General features: G+C 45.7%; 8 protein-coding genes and 1 non-coding gene across 12 annotated transcripts; 5 read left to right on the plus strand and 4 right to left on the minus strand.

Annotated features, from left to right (window-relative positions):
* The first annotated feature begins 556 nt into the window (after nucleotides 1-556).
* LOC122615821 (mitochondrial import receptor subunit TOM22 homolog) lies at nucleotides 557-2,690 on the plus strand. Of its 2 annotated transcripts, none has more exons than XM_043790959.1 (3): nucleotides 557-712; nucleotides 1,433-1,468; nucleotides 2,018-2,690. In XM_043790959.1, exons 1-3 carry the CDS (start codon nucleotides 683-685, stop codon nucleotides 2,324-2,326), a joined length of 375 nt encoding a protein of 124 aa, XP_043646894.1. In that variant the 5' UTR covers nucleotides 557-682; the 3' UTR covers nucleotides 2,327-2,690. The 2 variants fall into 2 exon arrangements, with proteins under 2 accessions (XP_043646894.1, XP_043646893.1); XM_043790958.1 differs by lacking the exon at nucleotides 557-712 and adding an exon at nucleotides 904-1,260.
* Nucleotides 2,691-2,730: 40 nt separating this feature from the next.
* Nucleotides 2,731-5,170, minus strand: LOC122615822 (anaphase-promoting complex subunit 5). The gene is made up of 2 exons (XM_043790961.1): nucleotides 4,987-5,170; nucleotides 2,731-4,921 (listed from the first exon to the last, which is right to left on the minus strand). Exons 1-2 carry the CDS (start codon nucleotides 5,167-5,169, stop codon nucleotides 2,771-2,773), a joined length of 2,334 nt encoding a protein of 777 aa, XP_043646896.1. The 5' UTR covers nucleotide 5,170; the 3' UTR covers nucleotides 2,731-2,770.
* Nucleotides 5,171-5,504: 334 nt separating this feature from the next.
* On the minus strand, nucleotides 5,505-7,130 carry LOC122615886 (very-long-chain enoyl-CoA reductase). The gene is made up of 4 exons (XM_043791054.1): nucleotides 6,713-7,130; nucleotides 6,340-6,556; nucleotides 5,920-6,035; nucleotides 5,505-5,857 (listed from the first exon to the last, which is right to left on the minus strand). The coding sequence occupies exons 1-4, from the start codon at nucleotides 7,081-7,083 to the stop codon at nucleotides 5,653-5,655; spliced, it is 909 nt and encodes a 302-aa protein (XP_043646989.1). The 5' UTR covers nucleotides 7,084-7,130; the 3' UTR covers nucleotides 5,505-5,652.
* Nucleotides 7,131-7,442: 312 nt separating this feature from the next.
* LOC122615883 (polyubiquitin) lies at nucleotides 7,443-12,026 on the plus strand. Of its 3 annotated transcripts, none has more exons than XM_043791051.1 (2): nucleotides 7,443-7,598; nucleotides 8,773-12,026. In XM_043791051.1, exon 2 carries the CDS (start codon nucleotides 8,784-8,786, stop codon nucleotides 11,985-11,987), a length of 3,204 nt encoding a protein of 1,067 aa, XP_043646986.1. In that variant the 5' UTR covers nucleotides 7,443-7,598; nucleotides 8,773-8,783; the 3' UTR covers nucleotides 11,988-12,026. The 3 variants fall into 3 exon arrangements, with proteins under 3 accessions (XP_043646986.1, XP_043646985.1, XP_043646984.1); XM_043791050.1 differs by lacking the exon at nucleotides 7,443-7,598 and adding an exon at nucleotides 7,620-7,748; XM_043791049.1 differs by lacking the exon at nucleotides 7,443-7,598 and adding an exon at nucleotides 7,928-8,038.
* A 296-nt stretch (nucleotides 12,027-12,322) lies between these two features.
* On the plus strand, nucleotides 12,323-14,056 carry LOC122615885 (vacuolar fusion protein CCZ1 homolog). Its single transcript, XM_043791052.1, has 4 exons — nucleotides 12,323-12,477; nucleotides 12,532-12,629; nucleotides 12,694-13,490; nucleotides 13,554-14,056. The coding sequence occupies exons 1-4, from the start codon at nucleotides 12,394-12,396 to the stop codon at nucleotides 14,033-14,035; spliced, it is 1,461 nt and encodes a 486-aa protein (XP_043646987.1). The 5' UTR covers nucleotides 12,323-12,393; the 3' UTR covers nucleotides 14,036-14,056.
* Nucleotides 13,992-14,605, minus strand: LOC122615887 (ragulator complex protein LAMTOR4 homolog). Its single transcript, XM_043791055.1, has 2 exons — nucleotides 14,404-14,605; nucleotides 13,992-14,346 (listed from the first exon to the last, which is right to left on the minus strand). The coding sequence occupies exons 1-2, from the start codon at nucleotides 14,547-14,549 to the stop codon at nucleotides 14,139-14,141; spliced, it is 354 nt and encodes a 117-aa protein (XP_043646990.1). The 5' UTR covers nucleotides 14,550-14,605; the 3' UTR covers nucleotides 13,992-14,138.
* Nucleotides 14,606-14,788: 183 nt separating this feature from the next.
* LOC122616284 (gustatory and odorant receptor 63a) lies at nucleotides 14,789-16,563 on the plus strand. The gene is made up of 3 exons (XM_043791689.1): nucleotides 14,789-15,116; nucleotides 15,175-15,324; nucleotides 15,454-16,563. Exons 1-3 carry the CDS (start codon nucleotides 14,838-14,840, stop codon nucleotides 16,561-16,563), a joined length of 1,539 nt encoding a protein of 512 aa, XP_043647624.1. The 5' UTR covers nucleotides 14,789-14,837.
* Nucleotides 16,564-16,748: 185 nt separating this feature from the next.
* On the minus strand, nucleotides 16,749-18,910 carry LOC122616285. Its single transcript, XM_043791690.1, has 4 exons — nucleotides 18,606-18,910; nucleotides 17,617-17,998; nucleotides 17,426-17,562; nucleotides 16,749-17,370 (listed from the first exon to the last, which is right to left on the minus strand). The coding sequence occupies exons 1-4, from the start codon at nucleotides 18,747-18,749 to the stop codon at nucleotides 17,281-17,283; spliced, it is 753 nt and encodes a 250-aa protein (XP_043647625.1). The 5' UTR covers nucleotides 18,750-18,910; the 3' UTR covers nucleotides 16,749-17,280.
* LOC122618685 lies at nucleotides 18,257-18,527 on the plus strand. The gene has a single exon (XR_006326055.1). It is a non-coding gene; the product is annotated as a U11 spliceosomal RNA (small nuclear RNA).
* Nucleotides 18,911-19,180: the final 270 nt, after the last annotated feature.

The following is a 19,180-nucleotide window of genomic DNA, read 5'->3' on the forward strand; positions in this document are numbered from 1 at the left end:
AGGTCAAAGGTACAAATAGCAAAATGGGTAAACAGATGGAAAGCAAACCGAAAACCACAACTTTTGTATGGTATTTACAACAGGACTGCAAAGGCAAAGCTACTTCAAACCTAATCAAAAATCGAAGACCGAATCAAATTAAACTTTAGCCCAAAACTTTGAATATACCCAATATATGTATGTATGTACTTCAATGCAAGTAGTTTTTTATGACCTCTTAATGTGCTTACCAACTATATGCAGGACTATATACCTACCCAACAATATTACTACGTATATACACGATTACTGTTTATGTTTATGGTCAAACTACATACTTAATACTTGTATTATCTTCTATATGTATAGATACTGGAAAACACACAAAACAACTAAGACACTATCTGTATGCGTACTTAAAGTGGTAGATAATTGGTTTAGGTATTAAAGATTTCATAATTTATAAATGCGATTTCGAGTCGGAAAACGAGATGTGGCATAATAAATAACGGTACACGAACGCTCAACAAATGTTTTATTACTAATAGTAGGCTGTACCATTTCCTGTGTCAGTTGGCAATCCAGAAATCAAAGTACTTGTAAGTTTGTGCTGTTCGATTTGACAACGTTTCTAAATTTCTGGCTCCGCAAAATATTGCGTATATTTTTCTTTTTAAACTCTTAACGCGGTTAACTAACGACAATGAGTGATTTTAATGAACCCGAGGGAAAGGTGAGTGTTTCTACTGACCCAAACTTAAGAAGTAGAATATGAATATTTAAAATTAAAATGCTAAGTGTGTAAAATGTAAAAGAATTTGAAAAAGCGTTACAATTACCAAACTGAAAACACGCGCTAGGAGATTTCTCTTGAATGCGCTGCGGTAAATCGATTAATCTGTCCAATTGGATGCTATCGTTGCGAGGCCACCACTAAGCTCACGAGGAGCATTTCATAAAATCAATTTTTACATAAATTTTAAGCGAACGCGAACGAAACCTCCGCTGAAGCTCAATTAAATGCCAGTGCGTACTGGATTTTGTGAGCGATTTCGGTGATAAGATATTTAGGTGTTCCTTCCAAGGGTTGCTTTAGAGCACAAACCCTCCATTTCCGACCGTGTGCGTTGATTAAAAGCCGCAAAAGTGGATACCGAAACAGTGAAAATCGAGGATTTGATGGACTCTGATCCTGAAATCGAGTTCATTGAAAAGGACAGCGGCATGTCGTCGTTAGGCGGCAGCAAGGACGAGACGCCGGAGCGGCGGGCAGTGGCCGCCGTAAGTAAAAACGTGGTGGCCCCTCGTAGTCCCCCCCTGAATACGCAGTAGCCCCCAATCCGCCCGACTTCTTATCGTGCTCACGTAATTGTCGATCAAACAGAGCAGCTGGCGGATGAAACCGACTCACTGATACCCCTCAATAATACTCTTCTTCTCCCGCTTCTTGCAGACTTCCAATGCGCCGCAGGGCGAGAACTACGATGATGTAAGTGGACCCTGTTTGTAAACACAACACGCAATCTAACCTCAAAGTTCAGAAGGAAGGCGTAAATTAAGGACATTTTAGGGGTTTCGAAATGTAGCAATAGTCTGGAGGGTCGGTCTCTAGCTTGAGTATAGCTTAGATAGGTGTCTGGGTTTATTTAGAAATTTAGCTTTACCTAGTTGGCCAAGAAATGTATCAGCTGTTAGGCACAACGTGCATGCGAAAAAAAAGGTTCTTGTCATCATTGACTTTTTTCCCCTTAAGCTTTTAAACAAGGAAAGGTTTCCTAAATGTGTTAACGTTTAACAAAGACTGTTTTTATTTAAAATTTAAAGTCTTTTTTTTTTCATTTTTATATACCTTAAATATTTCAAAGAAACCCAGTTTCTTATATGCAAAAGCCTATTAATGAGAATAATGATCCATTAAAAGTACTTCCTTATATGCGACTTTAAGTTTAGATAACTGATTGGATTGATTGCAAATTGCGTTACATGTAAAATATTGCTTAAAAAAGCCTATTAACACTCATTTCTATTCACCATGCAGGAGCCCGATGAGACTGCGTCCGAGCGCTTCTGGGGCCTGACCGAGATGTTCCCGGAGCCACTGAGGAATGCAGTTGGTGCCGTGAGCAATGCCACGGTGAATAGCGTCAAGGGCCTCTACTCGTTCTCGTGCAGCGCCAGCTGGATATTCTTCACCAGCTCGGTCATCCTGTTCGCCCCGGTCATCTTCGAGACGGAGCGCGCCCAGATGGAGGAGCTGCACAAGTCGCAGCAGAAGCAGGTGCTTCTTGGACCCGGCAGCGCGATGGGTCCTGGAGGACCGTCGCCCAGCTTACCCTTGATTCGTTAACCAAGAGAGACCCTACCACATACGCATATTAGCTCTACGATAACCGGCAGCGGAAATCCGGAAATTGCCACACGTTAGCTTAAGTTTGTCGATACCAATCAATCCCAGTCGAAATCGAGCGATGGAGGACGTCCAGCGATTTCCCCGAATAAGCAGCCACCCATTAAATGCCACTTCAAAGCCCAGCATTTACGCATCAACACTCTCGGAACATCCTGCCCCAAAGAGGACGTCCTCATCAATCGAAACGAGCAGTTGCAAAACTTCAGATAGGTGTTAGCATTGTAGTTGGCGTACAGTGTATAAACAAGCAACCACTACGGTTTAAACCAATTAATAAAACTACGTTTATTAATAGTTAAAATAGTTGGGTTGTGCTTGTAAATTGATTTACTTTAGTAGGAGTAGGAATAAGTTTATTTAGAGATTAACAACAGACTGAAACTAAGGACTTCCCAGATATTCCCTTGGAATCGGATGATCCGTAAAATACCGGCGGAACTCGCCCGCGTACTTGTTCCTTAAATTCCGCTCTCCAAATTCGTTAAATCGCTGTGCAAGGAACACATACACATCCAAAACTTTCGCATGGGCGGAGAGTTTCTTGAATGATTGGGCTGCACGCTCGAGAATCTCTAGAGATTTGAGGAGCTGTGCTTTTCGTTCCTCCACATTATTTTGATTGATGGCCAAGAGGCAGCGAACAAACACGAAATCCGTTTTTGCCCGTTCATATAGACCACCATTGATGTGAATGTCGTGCATGCAGCGCTTAATTGCCTGATAGGCCTTCTGCGGCATTCCGAGGAGCAAAAGTTGCTGGGCCAAGAGCAGATCCACCAGGGCCAATTCGTAATCCATCTGAGACTCGGACATTTCCTCGGCCACACGGAGCAAGAGCATGGTAGTTGCACTTGAGAAACGACCCTCCGCCATGCCACAATAACCAAGCAGAACTTGTACCCTCATTCTCAGAAGGAAGGGTAAGTTATCCTGCAAGGCCAGCTTGTCCAGTAGGCGCCTGGCATTGAAAAACTCGCGCTTGGCCACGTATATGGAAGCACGTTGGAATATGGAGTCGGAAGGATCGAGCAAATAAAGCTGATCGCAAGCTTTCAAAGCATCATGCCAGCGACACTGGTAGATTCCCGCCTGAATGACCACATGGCACTGGCTAATCATCCAACCCTCGGCGCTGGGCAATCGCGGAAAACGCTCTTTAGCATGATGCAGGAGTACTTTGGATAGTTGGGGCTCTCCCTGCAACTGAAGCCACAGGGCGTAACTGGCCAAAGCGCTTCCCAAGCTGGCCGATCCACTGCCGAACCTGTCTCTGGCTGCCAATAACACTTGGCCGTACAAAGCAGCTAGCTCATGCCTTCCGTAAGCAGACCAAACGGCACTCCTCAAAGCCAGAGCCTCTGATGCGTGGTCGGCAAAGTTGTTGCGATTAGTGAGATTGTCGCTGTGCTGCAGGAGATCAAAGAGCCTTAGTGGTTGGTAGCCAGCCACTGTTCCTAGTTTAACAGCAAAATGCAGGGCTAAGGTGTAGTTCTGCAGCAGGGATCCATCCACTTCGTTGGCATCTTGCACGCTCTTTTGAACAGCGGACAAAGGAAGCTCATCCCTGAGCAAGCAGTACCAAGTATTGGCAAGGTTGAGGCTCCTCTTGTCGCCGTGCTCCTGGGCCAGCATTATGCTTTCCCTGAGCGCTGCTAGCGCTTCATCCCGATGACCAAAGGTGGCATGTAGCACCGCCAGATTGACGCAAAAATACTGGTAGCCCTTCTCCTGGCTCATCAGCCGCACGGGGCTCCTGTCCAATGCTCTGTGAAGCGCAGATAGAGCATTGTAGTAATCCCTAACTCTCAACTGATTCATGTAGCCAAGGAAATAGGGTGTAGTTATGAGTGGGAGGTCGTGTATGATCTCCTGCACCTTCTTTTGGAGTTCCAAGGGCGGCAAAGCCTTACGTTCGTTGTTCTCCAGCAGTTCCGACTGTTTGTTGATGAAGAACTTGGCCTGTTTGGGCGCCCATTTGCTCAGGGGATTGCGTTCTTGAGCAATACGAGCTATGACCTCCACTTTTTTCTTAGTTTCCGGATCCGCAGGTTTTTCTGTTATGGAACTGGGAGGAGGAGTCTCCTCCCTGTGCAGAATACCTCCGGCTACGGCCATTCTGGAACCAGAGGCAGCAGCTCGAACTCCTCTCTCGTAATAAGAGCATATGTTCTTGTACATATCCATCATCTCAGGGAAGCTGAGGCGCTCCAACACCACGCCCACTCTGCGCACATAGACGCCCACCATGCTGAACTGGCTGATGCCGTAGTTTTCGTTCAGGATCTCGTCGATGTTCTGGATCTCCGTGAAGTCAAACAAAGCCTCAATGCTGCCCGCACAAAACTCGGACATGGCTTTTTCAAAGGATTCCAGCATCAGTGTATCCAGTTTGTATTTCCCTGTGGTCAACAAACTATGTAGCTCATTGTAACTCTTATCCGGCTCTTGGACGAGTTTGAATACCAGCATATAGAACATGCGCCGTCGCTGGGTGCGCATGGATATCCCAGTATCCAAACAGGACTTTTTGTTCTTAAAAAAAGTATAAAATATGAGTAACAAGTTGGTTTTACGGAGGAAATAGTGGGTGCACCTACAATCACATACTGTTTGAGCAGTATCAGCACGGTTATCTTATGCGCCGTGGGCGTCTCGATGCGGGGAGGCTCGATTTTGAAGGAGGGGTCCAAGGTGTCCAGCTCCTCGAACAGATTCATGGTTAATTTAAGGCCTTTAAATCCAGTTTTCGATTTGCCGGCAAAATGTAAACACAAAATCATCTGCCGCAGCCAACTTAGCTTTGCTGGAGATGCCAAACGGTACGGAGTTCAGCAGTGTGGCAACCCTAAATGGCGCGTTATTTTAAAATGTTTGGTCACCAAAAAATGCATTATTTATTTACTAAAGCTCTTAAAAGGCGTTTCATTCTAAAATTAAATAATTAAAAGCGAGTCACTTTAAAATCTGACCCAATGTGACCACACATTTTTTGCAAGGTAAGCACCTGGCCCACCTTTAAAAGCCCGAAATAAACTATTACTGATTACATGAGCTTCGCCGATCTACCCATACGATCGATCAAAGTCCAAAAAAAAAAACGAAAACACGCCAAATGTACGCTTCTCCAATGTGTATTTGCTTTAAATCAACGAAAGCACAAAGTTCACTAGACAACTACCCTGTTAAACGCTAGCCAAATGTGTAAATGTATAATGTGGAATAGGTAATACAACGAATGCGTCATGGGGATACCCACATCCATCCTACAGGACGAAGGGGAAGATGGAGCGGCGCTGGCGAGGGTAGTCCTTGAACTCCTTCCTGTAGTTGCGGTGCTTGGCCAAGGCCCAAATGGTCATCTGGAAGGCTCCAGCAAAGGCGAAGAGATAGGCGGCTAGGCAAGAAGTCAGCACAGAGAAAGAAACCCAGGCACCGATCTCATAGGTGTAGTTGGGGCAAGAAACATAGCTGAAGTTCGAAGATCGCGAATTAATAAACTTGAGGTGTGGGTGTCTCTAGTAAACACTTACTCGAACAGCTTGGTGAGGGGATTTCCATCGGCCACCGGAATCTTGCGCACTTTGGTTCCCGGCGGACGCAGGTTGCGCAGGGCAATGTGCACCGAAAAGTTTCCCAGTTCGCAGAGCTGAAAGTGAACAAATTAGCGCTTAGTTTGTGTATATATGATTAATGGTTCTAGAAAATATGCCAAGTAATTCCAGTCTATCACCAAACAAAACTTTACAAATTGCTTTTTTAAATCTTCACTCAAATATTACAATTCAATTAGGAAATCCATCTTTTGATAATAGTTTCGGAAAATATTAAACTTTAAACAAAAGCTACAGCTTTGGTATTAAGAAACAAATGTTTCGAACAAAAGCAAAGGAAACCGGTACATTAAGAAAACATATAACCCAAATCCATAAACCATAACCAGCAATACGTACAGCGAATGCTGCGAGAGCTGCCCAAACAGTGCACATGCAGGGCGAGGTGAACTGCGGATGGTTCACGTGGTAGGACACATAGGCGGTGAATCCCCAGTAGTATGTGCAGTTCTTGAACAGATTCCTCAGCGGCATGGTGGCGTGGGAGAAGCGGTGGACGAAGATGGTCTCCAGCAGACGCTTCACATAGTGGACCGTGTAGCAGCCGGCGGCAATGCTGAGGCAAAAGAGAAAAGAAAGCGGGTTACTGGGTGAACCACCATCCAAAGTTCGTGGATAATTATGCAGAGCCGTTGCGTTTTAGTTTGCATAAGCGACGAGGTCGATTAGGTCGACAATCGAAAGATTTCAGCGACTACTTTCTACAACTCACTGGGTGGTTAGGGAAATCGGCAGACTGGCAGCTTTGCCGTATACCAATTCCGGTCGGAAGTAGAAAATCAAGTATACGATCAGTGGGCCGGCGTACTCGGCCAGGAAAACGGTCTTCCAGCCAATCTGGGGACCCAGATCCTTCACATAAACCTTGTCCCCGGAACGCAGGGAAAGGGATTCCAATGTGTCCGTATCCTTTAGGCTCTTGCCCTTCAGCTCCAGACGCAGCGATTGGCGATTTGCATGCGGGGTCTGTTTCAGGCTCTTGTGGATTAGGGCGCGGAGATCCCCGATGGGCGTGGTGCTGGAGGGCACCTTCACCTTGCCGTACGGCTTGCTGTTCTTGGCGTTTAAAATCTCCAGCTCCATTTTGCGTTCGGTGCGCTTACAATCAGTACTGTCCAAAATCGAAAATCGCCGATCCCCAGAGTGACCGTGCTAGTCTCTGCGAAAATTAACTTTATTAAAATACGGCCACACGGAGAAAGCACAGTGGAAATAGTAACAATATATTTGCAAGGTTTCCGTGATTTATCCAGAATTATATTCCAATTAATGTGACTAAGGCAACTTGAACTTTAAAATGTATTAAAAAGATCTTTTGAAAGATTACGCGCTGCGTTGCCAGATAGCCTGAATATTTTATTCCATTTACAAAACATCAAAAAGGAATCGTATTCGAAATTTAAATAGCAGTCGTTGCCGCAACGCTCAACACATCACACTTTTAAAACACCTTTTACCTACAGAAAATTACTTTTTAAATTTCCAGTCAAGCTGCGTGTTTCAAAATTATAGCCGGTAAAGAAGACAGTGCTATTTCAAAAACAAACTAACAAGGGTCTCAAATTCCAAAACACCCATCCTAGCAAGCCTTGGATTATGTGAGTATGGATCAAAGGTGGCATTGTATTCAATGTCAAGGTAAAAGTAGGTTGTCTGGGTAAAGCATTTTATTCAGCCGGTCAAGTCAGTACGATAGAGAGGTCTCGATTTGAAATTGTCTTAAAAATATTTTATTGTTTTGTATTGTGGTGAGTTCAAAGGAAAAAAAAAGTGCTATATATATACATATTCAAAAACATTTCGGCACAATTGTTTGCTGTGTATTTAAGTGTTACGAGTCTTTGCGGTATTTTTTAGTGCCTTACAACCGAAAGCAAGGGTATATAAACTGCGTTCGCGGACGGTCCCATTTAAAATCATTTCATATTTGCAGCAGCAAGTACAAGCATAAAGTAAAACGCATTCAGCGAGAAAGTATTATTTAATTGTTGGTGATTAAAGTATAATTAAAAGAACATTCTCGAAAGTTATAAGAAACGTAAGTTTTAAACTCCTTTTTCCCAACTAGTTATAAGAACAATAAAACGATGAAGAATTTTAAGAAAAACTGCATTTCAAGGTTTTTCTTCGGCCATTTTCTTTCTTATTCAATCGTCTGCGTAATTAGAAAATAGAAATTTGGCAGCTACGCATTTTGTTTTCCTATCGATTTGGCATTAAAACACAAACATCTATAAATAAAAGTTGCGTCTTGATTTTCGCCAAGATTAATTGGCAAATTGCGAAATTCGCAGTGACGCATTTGAAAATTCGAGAATTCACGTACGCATTTGTGTGCATTTCATTACTTTCTTAATAAATTCCATTTTGGTTCTAACGTAATCTGGTTATTTTAGATGAAATAAAGTAGTTTGTTCAACTAAAGCCACGTCTGAAAATTTCCAATTGCTTAAGCAATTGCAGTATACACACGAAATAGTGTGTATGTATGCATTTCAAGCTGCGTATACATGCACACACTCACACAACGAAAACGGTGACGAAGCGACGGAACAAAGGTTTCTCAACTTCCCTTTGTTTCCCCGTTTCTCCGTTTCGCTTTGTTCGAATGTTCGTGAGGGGTGGACTATAATAGGGGATTCTCAACACAGTTGGCGTCGATAAATTTCCCACTTCATATTGCACAGCCAGAAAGTTTCATTAGTTGTGTAATTTCAACTAAACCGATCTGAATTCGTACTGATGTTCAATCTCTCAATTTTCTGCCCGCAGAATAATCCAAAATGCAGATCTTTGTGAAGACCTTGACTGGAAAGACCATCACTTTGGAGGTGGAGCCTTCCGATACCATTGAGAATGTGAAGGCCAAGATCCAAGACAAGGAGGGAATTCCCCCAGATCAGCAGCGTCTGATCTTCGCCGGCAAGCAACTGGAAGACGGACGCACCCTGTCCGACTACAACATCCAGAAGGAGTCCACCCTTCACTTGGTTCTCCGTCTGCGTGGTGGTATGCAGATCTTCGTGAAGACTTTGACCGGAAAGACCATCACCCTGGAAGTTGAGCCATCAGACACTATTGAAAACGTGAAGGCCAAAATCCAAGACAAGGAGGGAATCCCCCCAGATCAGCAGCGTCTGATCTTCGCCGGCAAGCAACTGGAAGACGGACGCACCCTGTCCGATTACAACATCCAGAAGGAGTCGACCCTTCACTTGGTTCTCCGTCTGCGTGGTGGTATGCAGATCTTCGTGAAGACTTTGACCGGAAAGACCATCACCCTGGAAGTTGAGCCATCAGACACTATTGAAAACGTGAAGGCCAAAATCCAAGACAAGGAGGGAATCCCCCCAGATCAGCAGCGTCTGATCTTCGCCGGCAAGCAGCTCGAGGATGGACGCACCCTTTCCGATTACAACATCCAGAAGGAGTCGACCCTTCACTTGGTTCTTCGTCTGCGCGGTGGTATGCAGATCTTCGTGAAGACTTTGACCGGAAAGACCATCACCCTGGAAGTTGAGCCATCAGACACTATTGAAAACGTGAAGGCCAAAATCCAAGACAAGGAGGGAATCCCCCCAGATCAGCAGCGTCTGATCTTCGCCGGCAAGCAGCTCGAGGATGGACGCACCCTTTCCGATTACAACATCCAGAAGGAGTCGACCCTTCACTTGGTTCTTCGTCTGCGCGGTGGTATGCAGATCTTCGTGAAGACTTTGACCGGAAAGACCATCACTTTGGAGGTTGAGCCGTCGGACACCATTGAGAACGTGAAGGCTAAGATCCAGGACAAGGAGGGAATCCCCCCAGATCAGCAGCGTCTGATCTTCGCCGGCAAGCAGCTCGAGGATGGACGCACTCTTTCTGACTACAACATCCAGAAGGAGTCGACCCTTCACTTGGTTCTTCGTCTGCGCGGTGGTATGCAGATCTTCGTGAAGACTTTGACCGGAAAGACCATCACTTTGGAGGTTGAGCCGTCGGACACCATTGAGAACGTGAAGGCTAAGATCCAGGACAAGGAGGGAATCCCCCCAGATCAGCAGCGTCTGATCTTCGCCGGCAAGCAGCTCGAGGATGGACGCACCCTTTCCGATTACAACATCCAGAAGGAGTCGACCCTTCACTTGGTTCTTCGTCTGCGTGGTGGTATGCAGATCTTCGTGAAGACTTTGACCGGAAAGACCATCACCCTGGAAGTTGAGCCATCAGACACTATTGAAAACGTGAAGGCCAAAATCCAAGACAAGGAGGGAATCCCCCCAGATCAGCAGCGTCTGATCTTCGCCGGCAAGCAGCTCGAGGATGGACGCACCCTTTCCGATTACAACATCCAGAAGGAGTCGACCCTTCACTTGGTTCTTCGTCTGCGCGGTGGTATGCAGATCTTCGTGAAGACTTTGACCGGAAAGACCATCACTTTGGAGGTTGAGCCGTCGGACACCATTGAGAACGTGAAGGCTAAGATCCAGGACAAGGAGGGAATCCCCCCAGATCAGCAGCGTCTGATCTTCGCCGGCAAGCAGCTCGAGGATGGACGCACTCTTTCTGACTACAACATCCAGAAGGAGTCGACCCTTCACTTGGTTCTTCGTCTGCGCGGTGGTATGCAGATCTTCGTGAAGACTTTGACCGGAAAGACCATCACTTTGGAGGTTGAGCCGTCGGACACCATTGAGAACGTGAAGGCTAAGATCCAGGACAAGGAGGGAATCCCCCCAGATCAGCAGCGTCTGATCTTCGCCGGCAAGCAGCTCGAGGATGGACGCACTCTTTCTGACTACAACATCCAGAAGGAGTCGACCCTTCACTTGGTTCTCCGTCTGCGTGGTGGTATGCAGATCTTCGTGAAGACTTTGACCGGAAAGACCATCACTTTGGAGGTTGAGCCGTCGGACACCATTGAGAACGTAAAGGCCAAAATCCAGGACAAGGAGGGAATCCCCCCAGATCAGCAGCGTCTGATCTTCGCCGGCAAGCAACTGGAAGACGGACGCACCCTGTCCGATTACAACATCCAGAAGGAGTCCACCCTTCACTTGGTTCTCCGTCTGCGTGGTGGTATGCAGATCTTCGTGAAGACTTTGACCGGAAAGACCATCACCCTGGAAGTTGAGCCATCAGACACTATTGAAAACGTGAAGGCTAAGATCCAGGACAAGGAGGGAATCCCCCCAGATCAGCAGCGTCTGATCTTCGCCGGCAAGCAGCTCGAGGATGGACGCACTCTTTCTGACTACAACATCCAGAAGGAGTCGACCCTTCACTTGGTTCTCCGTCTGCGTGGTGGTATGCAGATCTTCGTGAAGACTTTGACCGGAAAGACCATCACTTTGGAGGTTGAGCCGTCGGACACCATTGAGAACGTAAAGGCCAAAATCCAGGACAAGGAGGGAATCCCCCCAGATCAGCAGCGTCTGATCTTCGCCGGCAAGCAACTGGAAGACGGACGCACCCTGTCCGATTACAACATCCAGAAGGAGTCCACCCTTCACTTGGTTCTCCGTCTGCGTGGTGGTATGCAGATCTTCGTGAAGACTTTGACCGGAAAGACCATCACTTTGGAGGTTGAGCCGTCGGACACCATTGAGAACGTGAAGGCTAAGATCCAGGACAAGGAGGGAATCCCCCCAGATCAGCAGCGTCTGATCTTCGCCGGCAAGCAGCTCGAGGATGGACGCACCCTTTCTGACTACAACATCCAGAAGGAGTCGACCCTTCACTTGGTTCTTCGTCTGCGCGGTGGTATGCAGATCTTCGTGAAGACTTTGACCGGAAAGACCATCACTTTGGAGGTTGAGCCGTCGGACACCATTGAGAACGTGAAGGCAAAAATCCAGGACAAGGAGGGAATCCCTCCAGATCAGCAGCGTCTGATCTTCGCCGGCAAGCAACTGGAAGACGGACGCACCCTGTCCGATTACAACATCCAGAAGGAGTCAACTTTGCACTTGGTGCTCCGTCTCCGCGGAGGAATCCAGGCTTAAACTAAATACATTTCCAAATAAACACAAACTTAGCACGCACTTCACCCGAGACTCATGTTAAATACTAGGAAGCTATGAATGGACACTTTCCTTTCTTTATTGTTGAAAGGAAAGACATCAGCAAAATTCCAAATTCCAGTATATACCAGGATATATATATATATTTGATGAAATCCAAATTTCTTTATTGAATCTAAAGCACAAAATAAACGAAGTTATTTAAAATTTGCTCTTTATTTGGGGTGTTCCTTTTTTTTAATATGGCGCTATTACTGCAATTTTTGGTATATACCAACATACTTCAATTGGTATAATGCAGCCCTGGTTTTCTGGGAAGGAGGCGTTAGTACCATTTCATTATTTACCTTTTGCGAAAATAAATACGTTTAATTCTGTGCAAAAAGAGATGGCTAAATTATTGCAACGCGTGGAAATTACGTTACGCAGCTTTTACATTTTTAACTCGAGCTTTGGTCAAATAGAAGGCGAGGTGGGCAAATTAAGTTTAAGCCAGGGATACGCCCCTAATGAGTAATTTTTACAGGAACACAAGAAGGTTTTGTTTTACCATCCGAATGACATTGAATTAAACACGAAAATGAAGGATGTGGGACTAAGTGAGGCCATCATAAGGTTCACTGGGTATTTATGGAACTTTTTACTAAGTGAGAAGTATGTAATAATAAAGATTTTGCGGTACTTGCAGAACTTTTACCTCCGAAGATGATTGCCAGGCGTTGCACACCCAAAAAACCACCCAACTTTTTTACCAACCCGAGCCAGGATATTGGTTAGTAATGGTCCTGAATGTTCCCAAGGAGGTGCGGTTAAAGGAGGGCGTGGAGGTGGCCGATTACCGGGGTGCCGAGATCTCCGACAGAATTTATAGAGCAATACTTAGACAATGCTATCAAATGTTTCGCTTTCAAAACGGATGGTTCTCCTCCTTCGGAAGTGAGGAATCTAATCCGGATAAGCGTAGGGAACTGCTCTGCCAGAAGCTACTCCAGTTCTATGATCAGCACCTGTCCAACCTGAGGGATCCGTCGCAATGTGATATCATCGATATGCTGCATTCCATTCAATACCTTCCCCTGGATAAATCGCTCTTTTTGCGTGCCCAAAACTTTGGCACCCTATCCGAAACCTTTCCTGGCATCAAGGAGAGTATAATGCTCTACCAGGAGCAGGTCCTTTGTGGAGGAAAACTCAGCCCGGAGGATCTACACTGCGTACATTCGTATGTCGTGCAACACGTTCTAAAGGTCGAGGCCAGCAGCTCCTCCATTGCAGTTTCTCCTTCACTAAAGCGAAGCATAAGTGAATGTCAGGTGGGCGGATTCGTAAGGAGTCGACGACAGAAGGGCGAGGGAGATGAAAACGAGGCTGTAAGTGAGGAAGACAATCCCCTGAAGGTCTATATCACATTGGACAAGGAGGCCAAGGCGTACTACCTGCTCATCTACCGCGCTTTGCATATAACTCTGTGCCTGTTTTTGGATGGTATGATAAGGACTAGAAATAATTTACCAAAATAACCACTTAACAACATTCCTAATCTGCCAGCTGCTCAGCCTGCGCCGAAACAAGATCTCTACGATGAACTCCATGGCTACATGGCCCCCCAACTGACATCGTTGGCCCGGGACATATCCAGCGAGCTAACTAAGGAGGCGGTGGGTTCTGCAGGTCAAGAAAACTCCACCGGGAACAGCGAGACGGCACCCAAGTACTTGTTCATCAACGAACAGAGCTTGCAGCACCACACGAACTTTCAAAGGCATGTTCCCCAAGCACTGCCCCGCAATGTGCTTAGTATCATTGCGGATTTGGCTAATGACAGTGGCAAGGCGGAAATGGAGAGTGCTCCTGCCGAGGAAGTTCAGGTGAAGACAACTAATGACTATTGGATTGTGAAGCGGCGCTGTAACTATAGGCAGTACTATGTGATCCTGTGCAATAGCAAGGCTACCTTGCTGGACGTCACCCAGGAAGCGAGGCGCATTTTCGAGCAAGAGCTCAAAGATGATGTATTTTTTGACAAATAAAGAGGAGGATTAGGTATAGAATGGGAGTGCGCCAATTGTGGGGTCTTGGCCCGGTTGCCTGCCAACAGAATCTGCAAGTTGGCCGGACATCCGAAGACGGATTTCAAGCCAGCACCGCCCCGGAATCGCTGGCATCGTTATACACGCTGTTCGACGAGGAGGAGCTCGTGGTCGTGGTGACTCCGTTCTGCGATTTGCTGATCTTAGCAATGTATATTCGACGGTTGGACATGCAGATGCTGTAGTAGTGCTGCTCGTAGTCAATGGTGATCCTCTCACAGCTGCTGTTCGGCATGAAGGACTCGTCGATGCTAAAACAGGTGCAAAATTATTGAAAAATTCTATCAGCCTTTGTTTCAAGAACCCACCTCTCTGTAAGATTCAGCAATCCCATTATCACATTCGCGCTACGCTCATCGTTCTTCAGATCTCCGCCGGACTCCAGAACAGCTCCATCTTCCTTTAGTATCAGATAGCCAATTTGATTGGGCACAATCAACTTTTCCCTGTCCATTTTCAACAATATTTATTTATTTATCTTTCGCACCCACACCCACAAGTGTGACCAGACTAAACCCAAAAATTACTCAGCATTTAAATACCAAGTCGGTAGCCTAGCAAACCGGCTTAAGTGTTGTAAATCGTCAATTGCGCGCCATTGACACATATTCGAAATTGGGACACCGGGCTAAGGTTAATTCATTCAAAAGACAAACAACGCACATCAACAGGAAACTAAAACTCCGGCTCTAAGTCAACAGGGGGCGTGGTCGATAAGGAGGCGTGGGCAAGTGCATGGCTAATGCGACCGTCTGGCGAAAAAGTGGTAAAAGGCCATGGACAAGGAAATTCCGGACACAGTCTCTCCGGAATGGCCAACTACTATCGACGCAAAAAGGGTGACGCGGTGTTCCTAAACGCAAAACCGCTAAACAGTGCTAATGCTCAGGCATACTTGTACGGGGTACGCAAGTACTCCATTGGATTGGCGGAGCGATTGGATGCGGACTACGAAGCTCCTCCGTTGGAAAGGAAAAAGAGCTCGGAAAGCACGGCTTCCAATAACCCGGAATTTACGCCGGTGGGTGGATTTCTATGCTGTTAAAACCACTTTGTAAAACTGGATATCGCTGTTTTAGAGTGTTTTCTACAGGAACATAGCTCCCGTCAATTGGTTTTTGAGGATTATTGGAGTATTACCCATCGTGCGACATGGTCCTGCTCGTGCCAGGTTCGAAATGAACTCCGCCTCCTTTATTTACTCAGTGGTTTTCTTTGTGCTATTGGCGGTGAGTGTGTTTGATTGAAGAAAAGGGTTACATAACTCAATTTATAACATTTTCAAAAATTAAACTTCTGTTTAATATGGATTTATACTTCTTGTATACAATTATGTAACCTAAACACTTTTTTTTTAGTGCTACGTAGGCTATGTGGCCAACAACCGCATCCACATTGTGCGATCCCTGAGTGGACCCTTCGAAGAGGCGGTCATCGCCTACCTGTTTCTGGTCAACATCCTGCCCATTATGATCATACCAATTTTGTGGTACGAGGCCAGGAAAATAGCAAAACTCTTCAACGATTGGGATGACTTTGAGGTGCTGTACTACCAGATATCCGGACATAGTTTGCCTCTGAAACTGCGACAGAAAGCGGTGTATATTGCCACCGTGCTGCCAATACTTTCGGTTTTATCGGTGGTCATCACGCACATCACCATGTCGGACCTGAACATCAACCAGGTGGTGCCCTACTGCATCCTGGACAACTTGACTGCTATGCTGGGTGCCTGGTGGTTCCTCATCTGCGAGGCCATGAGCATTACGGCTCATCTTTTGGCGGAGCGGTTCCAGAAGGCACTGAAACACATTGGACCCGCCGCCATGGTGGCGGACTATCGAGTTTTGTGGCTTCGATTGAGCAAGCTCACCCGGGATACTGGAAATGCCTTGTGCTACACCTTCGTTTTCATGAGCCTCTACCTGTTCTTCATCATTACTCTTTCGATTTATGGACTAATGTCCCAGCTCTCTGAGGGATTTGGTATCAAGGACATTGGACTGACTATAACTGCTTTGTGGAACATAGGACTGCTCTTCTATATCTGCGATGAGGCACATTATGCCTCTGTTAATGTGCGAACCAATTTCCAGAAGAAGTTACTCATGGTGGAGCTCAACTGGATGAACTCGGATGCCCAGACGGAGATAAATATGTTTTTGCGAGCTACCGAAATGAATCCATCGACTATCAATTGTGGTGGCTTCTTTGATGTGAACAGAAGTCTATTTAAGGGACTTTTAACCACAATGGTCACATATCTGGTGGTCTTGCTGCAGTTTCAGATCAGTATCCCCACAGACAAGGGGGATTCTGAAGGCGCTACTAATATCACCGTGGTGGACTTTGTAATGGACAGCCTGGACAACGATATGAGCCTAATGGGAGCCAGCACTCCGAGTACGACCACTGCAGGAACCACTTTGCCACCGCCAATTATGAAGCAAAAGGGCCGGAAAGGATAATGGAACAAATAATCTTTAAAAAAGAAAGATATCGTTAGATAATGTGCATCTGTAGCTGAGGCCAAATAATAAAAGCACCCGAAACTGCAATATTTCTAACATTTTTCAAACTGTATGTACAACAAAATTAGTAAGTATGGAACTAATAAAAACACGTTCATTAGATATGTTACAAGTTTGCACTTTTATTTGATATTCATACTTATTTCGTTCTGTGCTACCAAATGGAAATACTTAAAATATTGCTAGTCAACATAATTTAAGGCATATTATAGTACAATAGTTGTAACTCTACAGAGAATCTGAGCTTAAACTTCGTTGCTATTATTTGAACGCCAATTTATATAAGAGAAGATTTTGGTTTTTAATCAATCTCGGCTTTCGCGAAAGTTCCGCTGCCGTAGCCTAGAGGCTAGAAGGTGCGATCTTTGCTTGGAAGTTCCGAGTTCGAGTCGTGTTGGTGACTAATAATTATTTTTGTTTAATTCATTTTAGGTGCTTTGAGAGCTATTTCTACACAAAAATAGTTTTTGTTTTACCGACCGCTTTGAACCGATTTTGCCTTTCTAACAAGCCGCTCCATATCCGTGGCTATATAAAATAGTATCTCTACTATAACCATATCACACTCTGTTTTGCAATACAGAATCTGTAGTGCAATTGCAATCAAGACACCTGATGGGAAGTTCCAAATATATCCAATCTTTGAGTACTCATTTAACACTGTCCATCGGGAGACTCGGTTAGAATGTGTTTATATCCATTGCTGCCCAGATACATGTGCTCGCGTTGAAAACGATAGGGTATCTAATGGATAGGGAAGTTACATTTGATGTTTTCGGAATATTCGATTTCAACTTACGGCTCCTGGAGCTGGGCAAGGTATGGCCACGGTGGCAATCTCCCGCAGCTTGTTCATGGTTCGTAGACTCTGGTAGAAGCTATGCATTACATACCACTTGCAGTAGTCCATGCAGATCAAGATGTAGCAAATGATAACTGATATATGAAATATTATTAAGCATTATTAAGCAAATATTATTCCAAACTTACAGTAGGGCACTTGACCACCCAGCAATTGCACGATTTTCGTATCCCTCAGCATGAAGACCAGTGCCCCCAAACCAATCATCAAGAGGAACTCCACGACCAGCCAGGGAATGATTAGGCCCGGTCGATTCTTGAGGACTCCGAAAAACAGGGATATGGTACTCAGGGCGTAGGTTCCCGCGATTCCGGCCATCACGTAGAGAAGATTCTCCGTGGCGACGGCCAATTGGGTAGCAGTTTGCAGGCGAAGATCGTTGTGGAAGGGCGACATGTTGTAGAAGCCATTGTCCTTCTGGTCCAGGATGTCCAGCTCCAAGACCTCGCACATCTGTTCGGCATGAGCCAGTCCCAAGAGCACCAGGAACAGGGCGCAGTGCGAGATCAACTGGGGCACACATAAAACAAAGAATCACAATAAAACAGGTTTGAATAATTATAATTACATATATAAAAGTTGTATTATAAAATAGTGTATATAAATTACTTTTAGTGTTTGTGAAAACCGGAACATCCCAGCGATCAGCTGAAGCTACTACCCCTATTTCCCCCTATACTGAGTGAAACCCGAAAGCTGCTTCTATAATTCGCAACTGGTTCTAGCAGCTTTCGCAACAACTCCCACTATATGTGCAACGGCGAGCTTTAAAAGGGCGCTCGTCCTGGCACGTTCCCGATCACGGAACTCAAGTGCAGACGCATTGCGCCGCAGGAGCGTCTCCTTCGCTCCGCCCCTGGACTTCCAGTGGTGGGCGGGGGCGAGCGCCCCATTGCCGCCTTCGGCGCCTCCTTGCGCGCCCAGTGGGGTATGGCTTTGCATATCCAGTGCGTAATTTTTGGTTCTGGGGCCGCGGCTGCACATTGTGGATTGCTCGGGGATTCCCGAATCTCCTTGCGTGCCCGTGCGCTGCGCCCCGCCTGAGATATCCATATTCCCTGATCTTACATAATCGGGGTGTGCATATTGTTAATATATATCATATCTTTGAACTTACCAACTGGTAGATGCTGGTCAGCAGGGCCGTGGTCCTGAGGTTCTTGGGCGATACGGGTGCCATTAGCATCTCCCAGCTGCGGCGACAGCAGTTTTTCCACTTGCATCCTGCGCCTGATGCGCTGCTAACCGTCGGCAGCAGCATTTCACTATTGTTTCTTTAGTTTTCCGCAATCAATTTATGGATTTTTCCCGCTTTTCCAGCTAATCAAAGAGCGACGCAACTGTTCCGCGGCTGTTTCGTCATGCAATTGGACTCGGAGACGTCGCGAAAAGGTGGAGGGGCAACACCCACGCAACCCAAACTTTTCCGGAGCTTTTCCGGTGGTTTGGGGCTAAAACTACACTAGCGGATTAATAAAAAAAAAACTGTATGACTAAAACAACGTTGAGTGCCAAGGTCTGCGAAATGTTTTGACTTGGCGGAAAGCTTTTACGACTGTGTTTTGTTTCATACTCTGTCGTGGAGTTTTGTGACTAGCTAAAGCGTTTGGTTTATACACTATATAAGGATAATTCATAAAACAAAATAACCAAATAATTTATATTTTATGGCCTTTCTTTTAAGACCTTCTG

This window comes from Drosophila teissieri, chromosome 3L (assembly GCF_016746235.2).
Source record: "Drosophila teissieri strain GT53w chromosome 3L, Prin_Dtei_1.1, whole genome shotgun sequence".
NCBI lineage: Eukaryota > Metazoa > Arthropoda > Insecta > Diptera > Drosophilidae > Drosophila > Drosophila teissieri.

Excerpts from the sequence above, each read along its gene's own strand:
- LOC122615821 (XM_043790958.1), top strand. The coding sequence starts at position 1,159 with ATGGACTCTGATCCTGAAATCGAGTTCATTGAAAAGGACAGCGGCATG. Across the intron at positions 1,261-1,432 it reads AGCGGCGGGCAGTGGCCGCC|ACTTCCAATGCGCCGCAGGG; the intron begins GTAAGTAAAAAC and ends CGCTTCTTGCAG. Across the intron at positions 1,469-2,017 it reads AGGGCGAGAACTACGATGAT|GAGCCCGATGAGACTGCGTC; the intron begins GTAAGTGGACCC and ends TTCACCATGCAG.
- LOC122615822 (XM_043790961.1), bottom strand. The coding sequence starts at position 5,169 with ATGATTTTGTGTTTACATTTTGCCGGCAAATCGAAAACTGGATTTAAA. Across the intron at positions 4,922-4,986 it reads TGCTCAAACAGTATGTGATT|AACAAAAAGTCCTGTTTGGA; the intron begins GTAGGTGCACCC and ends ACTTTTTTTAAG.
- LOC122615886 (XM_043791054.1), bottom strand. The coding sequence starts at position 7,083 with ATGGAGCTGGAGATTTTAAACGCCAAGAACAGCAAGCCGTACGGCAAG. Across the intron at positions 6,036-6,339 it reads CAGCTCTCGCAGCATTCGCT|CTCTGCGAACTGGGAAACTT; the intron begins GTACGTATTGCT and ends GTTCACTTTCAG. Across the intron at positions 5,858-5,919 it reads CCCCTCACCAAGCTGTTCGA|CTATGTTTCTTGCCCCAACT; the intron begins GTAAGTGTTTAC and ends TTCGAACTTCAG.
- LOC122615883 (XM_043791051.1), top strand. The coding sequence starts at position 8,784 with ATGCAGATCTTTGTGAAGACCTTGACTGGAAAGACCATCACTTTGGAG.
- LOC122615885 (XM_043791052.1), top strand. The coding sequence starts at position 12,394 with ATGGCTAAATTATTGCAACGCGTGGAAATTACGTTACGCAGCTTTTAC. Across the intron at positions 12,630-12,693 it reads GCCATCATAAGGTTCACTGG|AACTTTTACCTCCGAAGATG; the intron begins GTATTTATGGAA and ends CGGTACTTGCAG. Across the intron at positions 13,491-13,553 it reads TCTGTGCCTGTTTTTGGATG|CTGCTCAGCCTGCGCCGAAA; the intron begins GTATGATAAGGA and ends CTAATCTGCCAG.
- LOC122615887 (XM_043791055.1), bottom strand. The coding sequence starts at position 14,549 with ATGGACAGGGAAAAGTTGATTGTGCCCAATCAAATTGGCTATCTGATA. Across the intron at positions 14,347-14,403 it reads TTGCTGAATCTTACAGAGAG|CATCGACGAGTCCTTCATGC; the intron begins GTGGGTTCTTGA and ends CACCTGTTTTAG.
- LOC122616284 (XM_043791689.1), top strand. The coding sequence starts at position 14,838 with ATGCGACCGTCTGGCGAAAAAGTGGTAAAAGGCCATGGACAAGGAAAT. Across the intron at positions 15,117-15,174 it reads ATAACCCGGAATTTACGCCG|AGTGTTTTCTACAGGAACAT; the intron begins GTGGGTGGATTT and ends TCGCTGTTTTAG. Across the intron at positions 15,325-15,453 it reads TTTTCTTTGTGCTATTGGCG|TGCTACGTAGGCTATGTGGC; the intron begins GTGAGTGTGTTT and ends CTTTTTTTTTAG.
- LOC122616285 (XM_043791690.1), bottom strand. The coding sequence starts at position 18,749 with ATGCTGCTGCCGACGGTTAGCAGCGCATCAGGCGCAGGATGCAAGTGG. Across the intron at positions 17,563-17,616 it reads GGGTGGTCAAGTGCCCTACT|TTATCATTTGCTACATCTTG; the intron begins GTAAGTTTGGAA and ends TTCATATATCAG. Across the intron at positions 17,371-17,425 it reads CTTGCCCAGCTCCAGGAGCC|ATACCCTATCGTTTTCAACG; the intron begins GTAAGTTGAAAT and ends CCTATCCATTAG.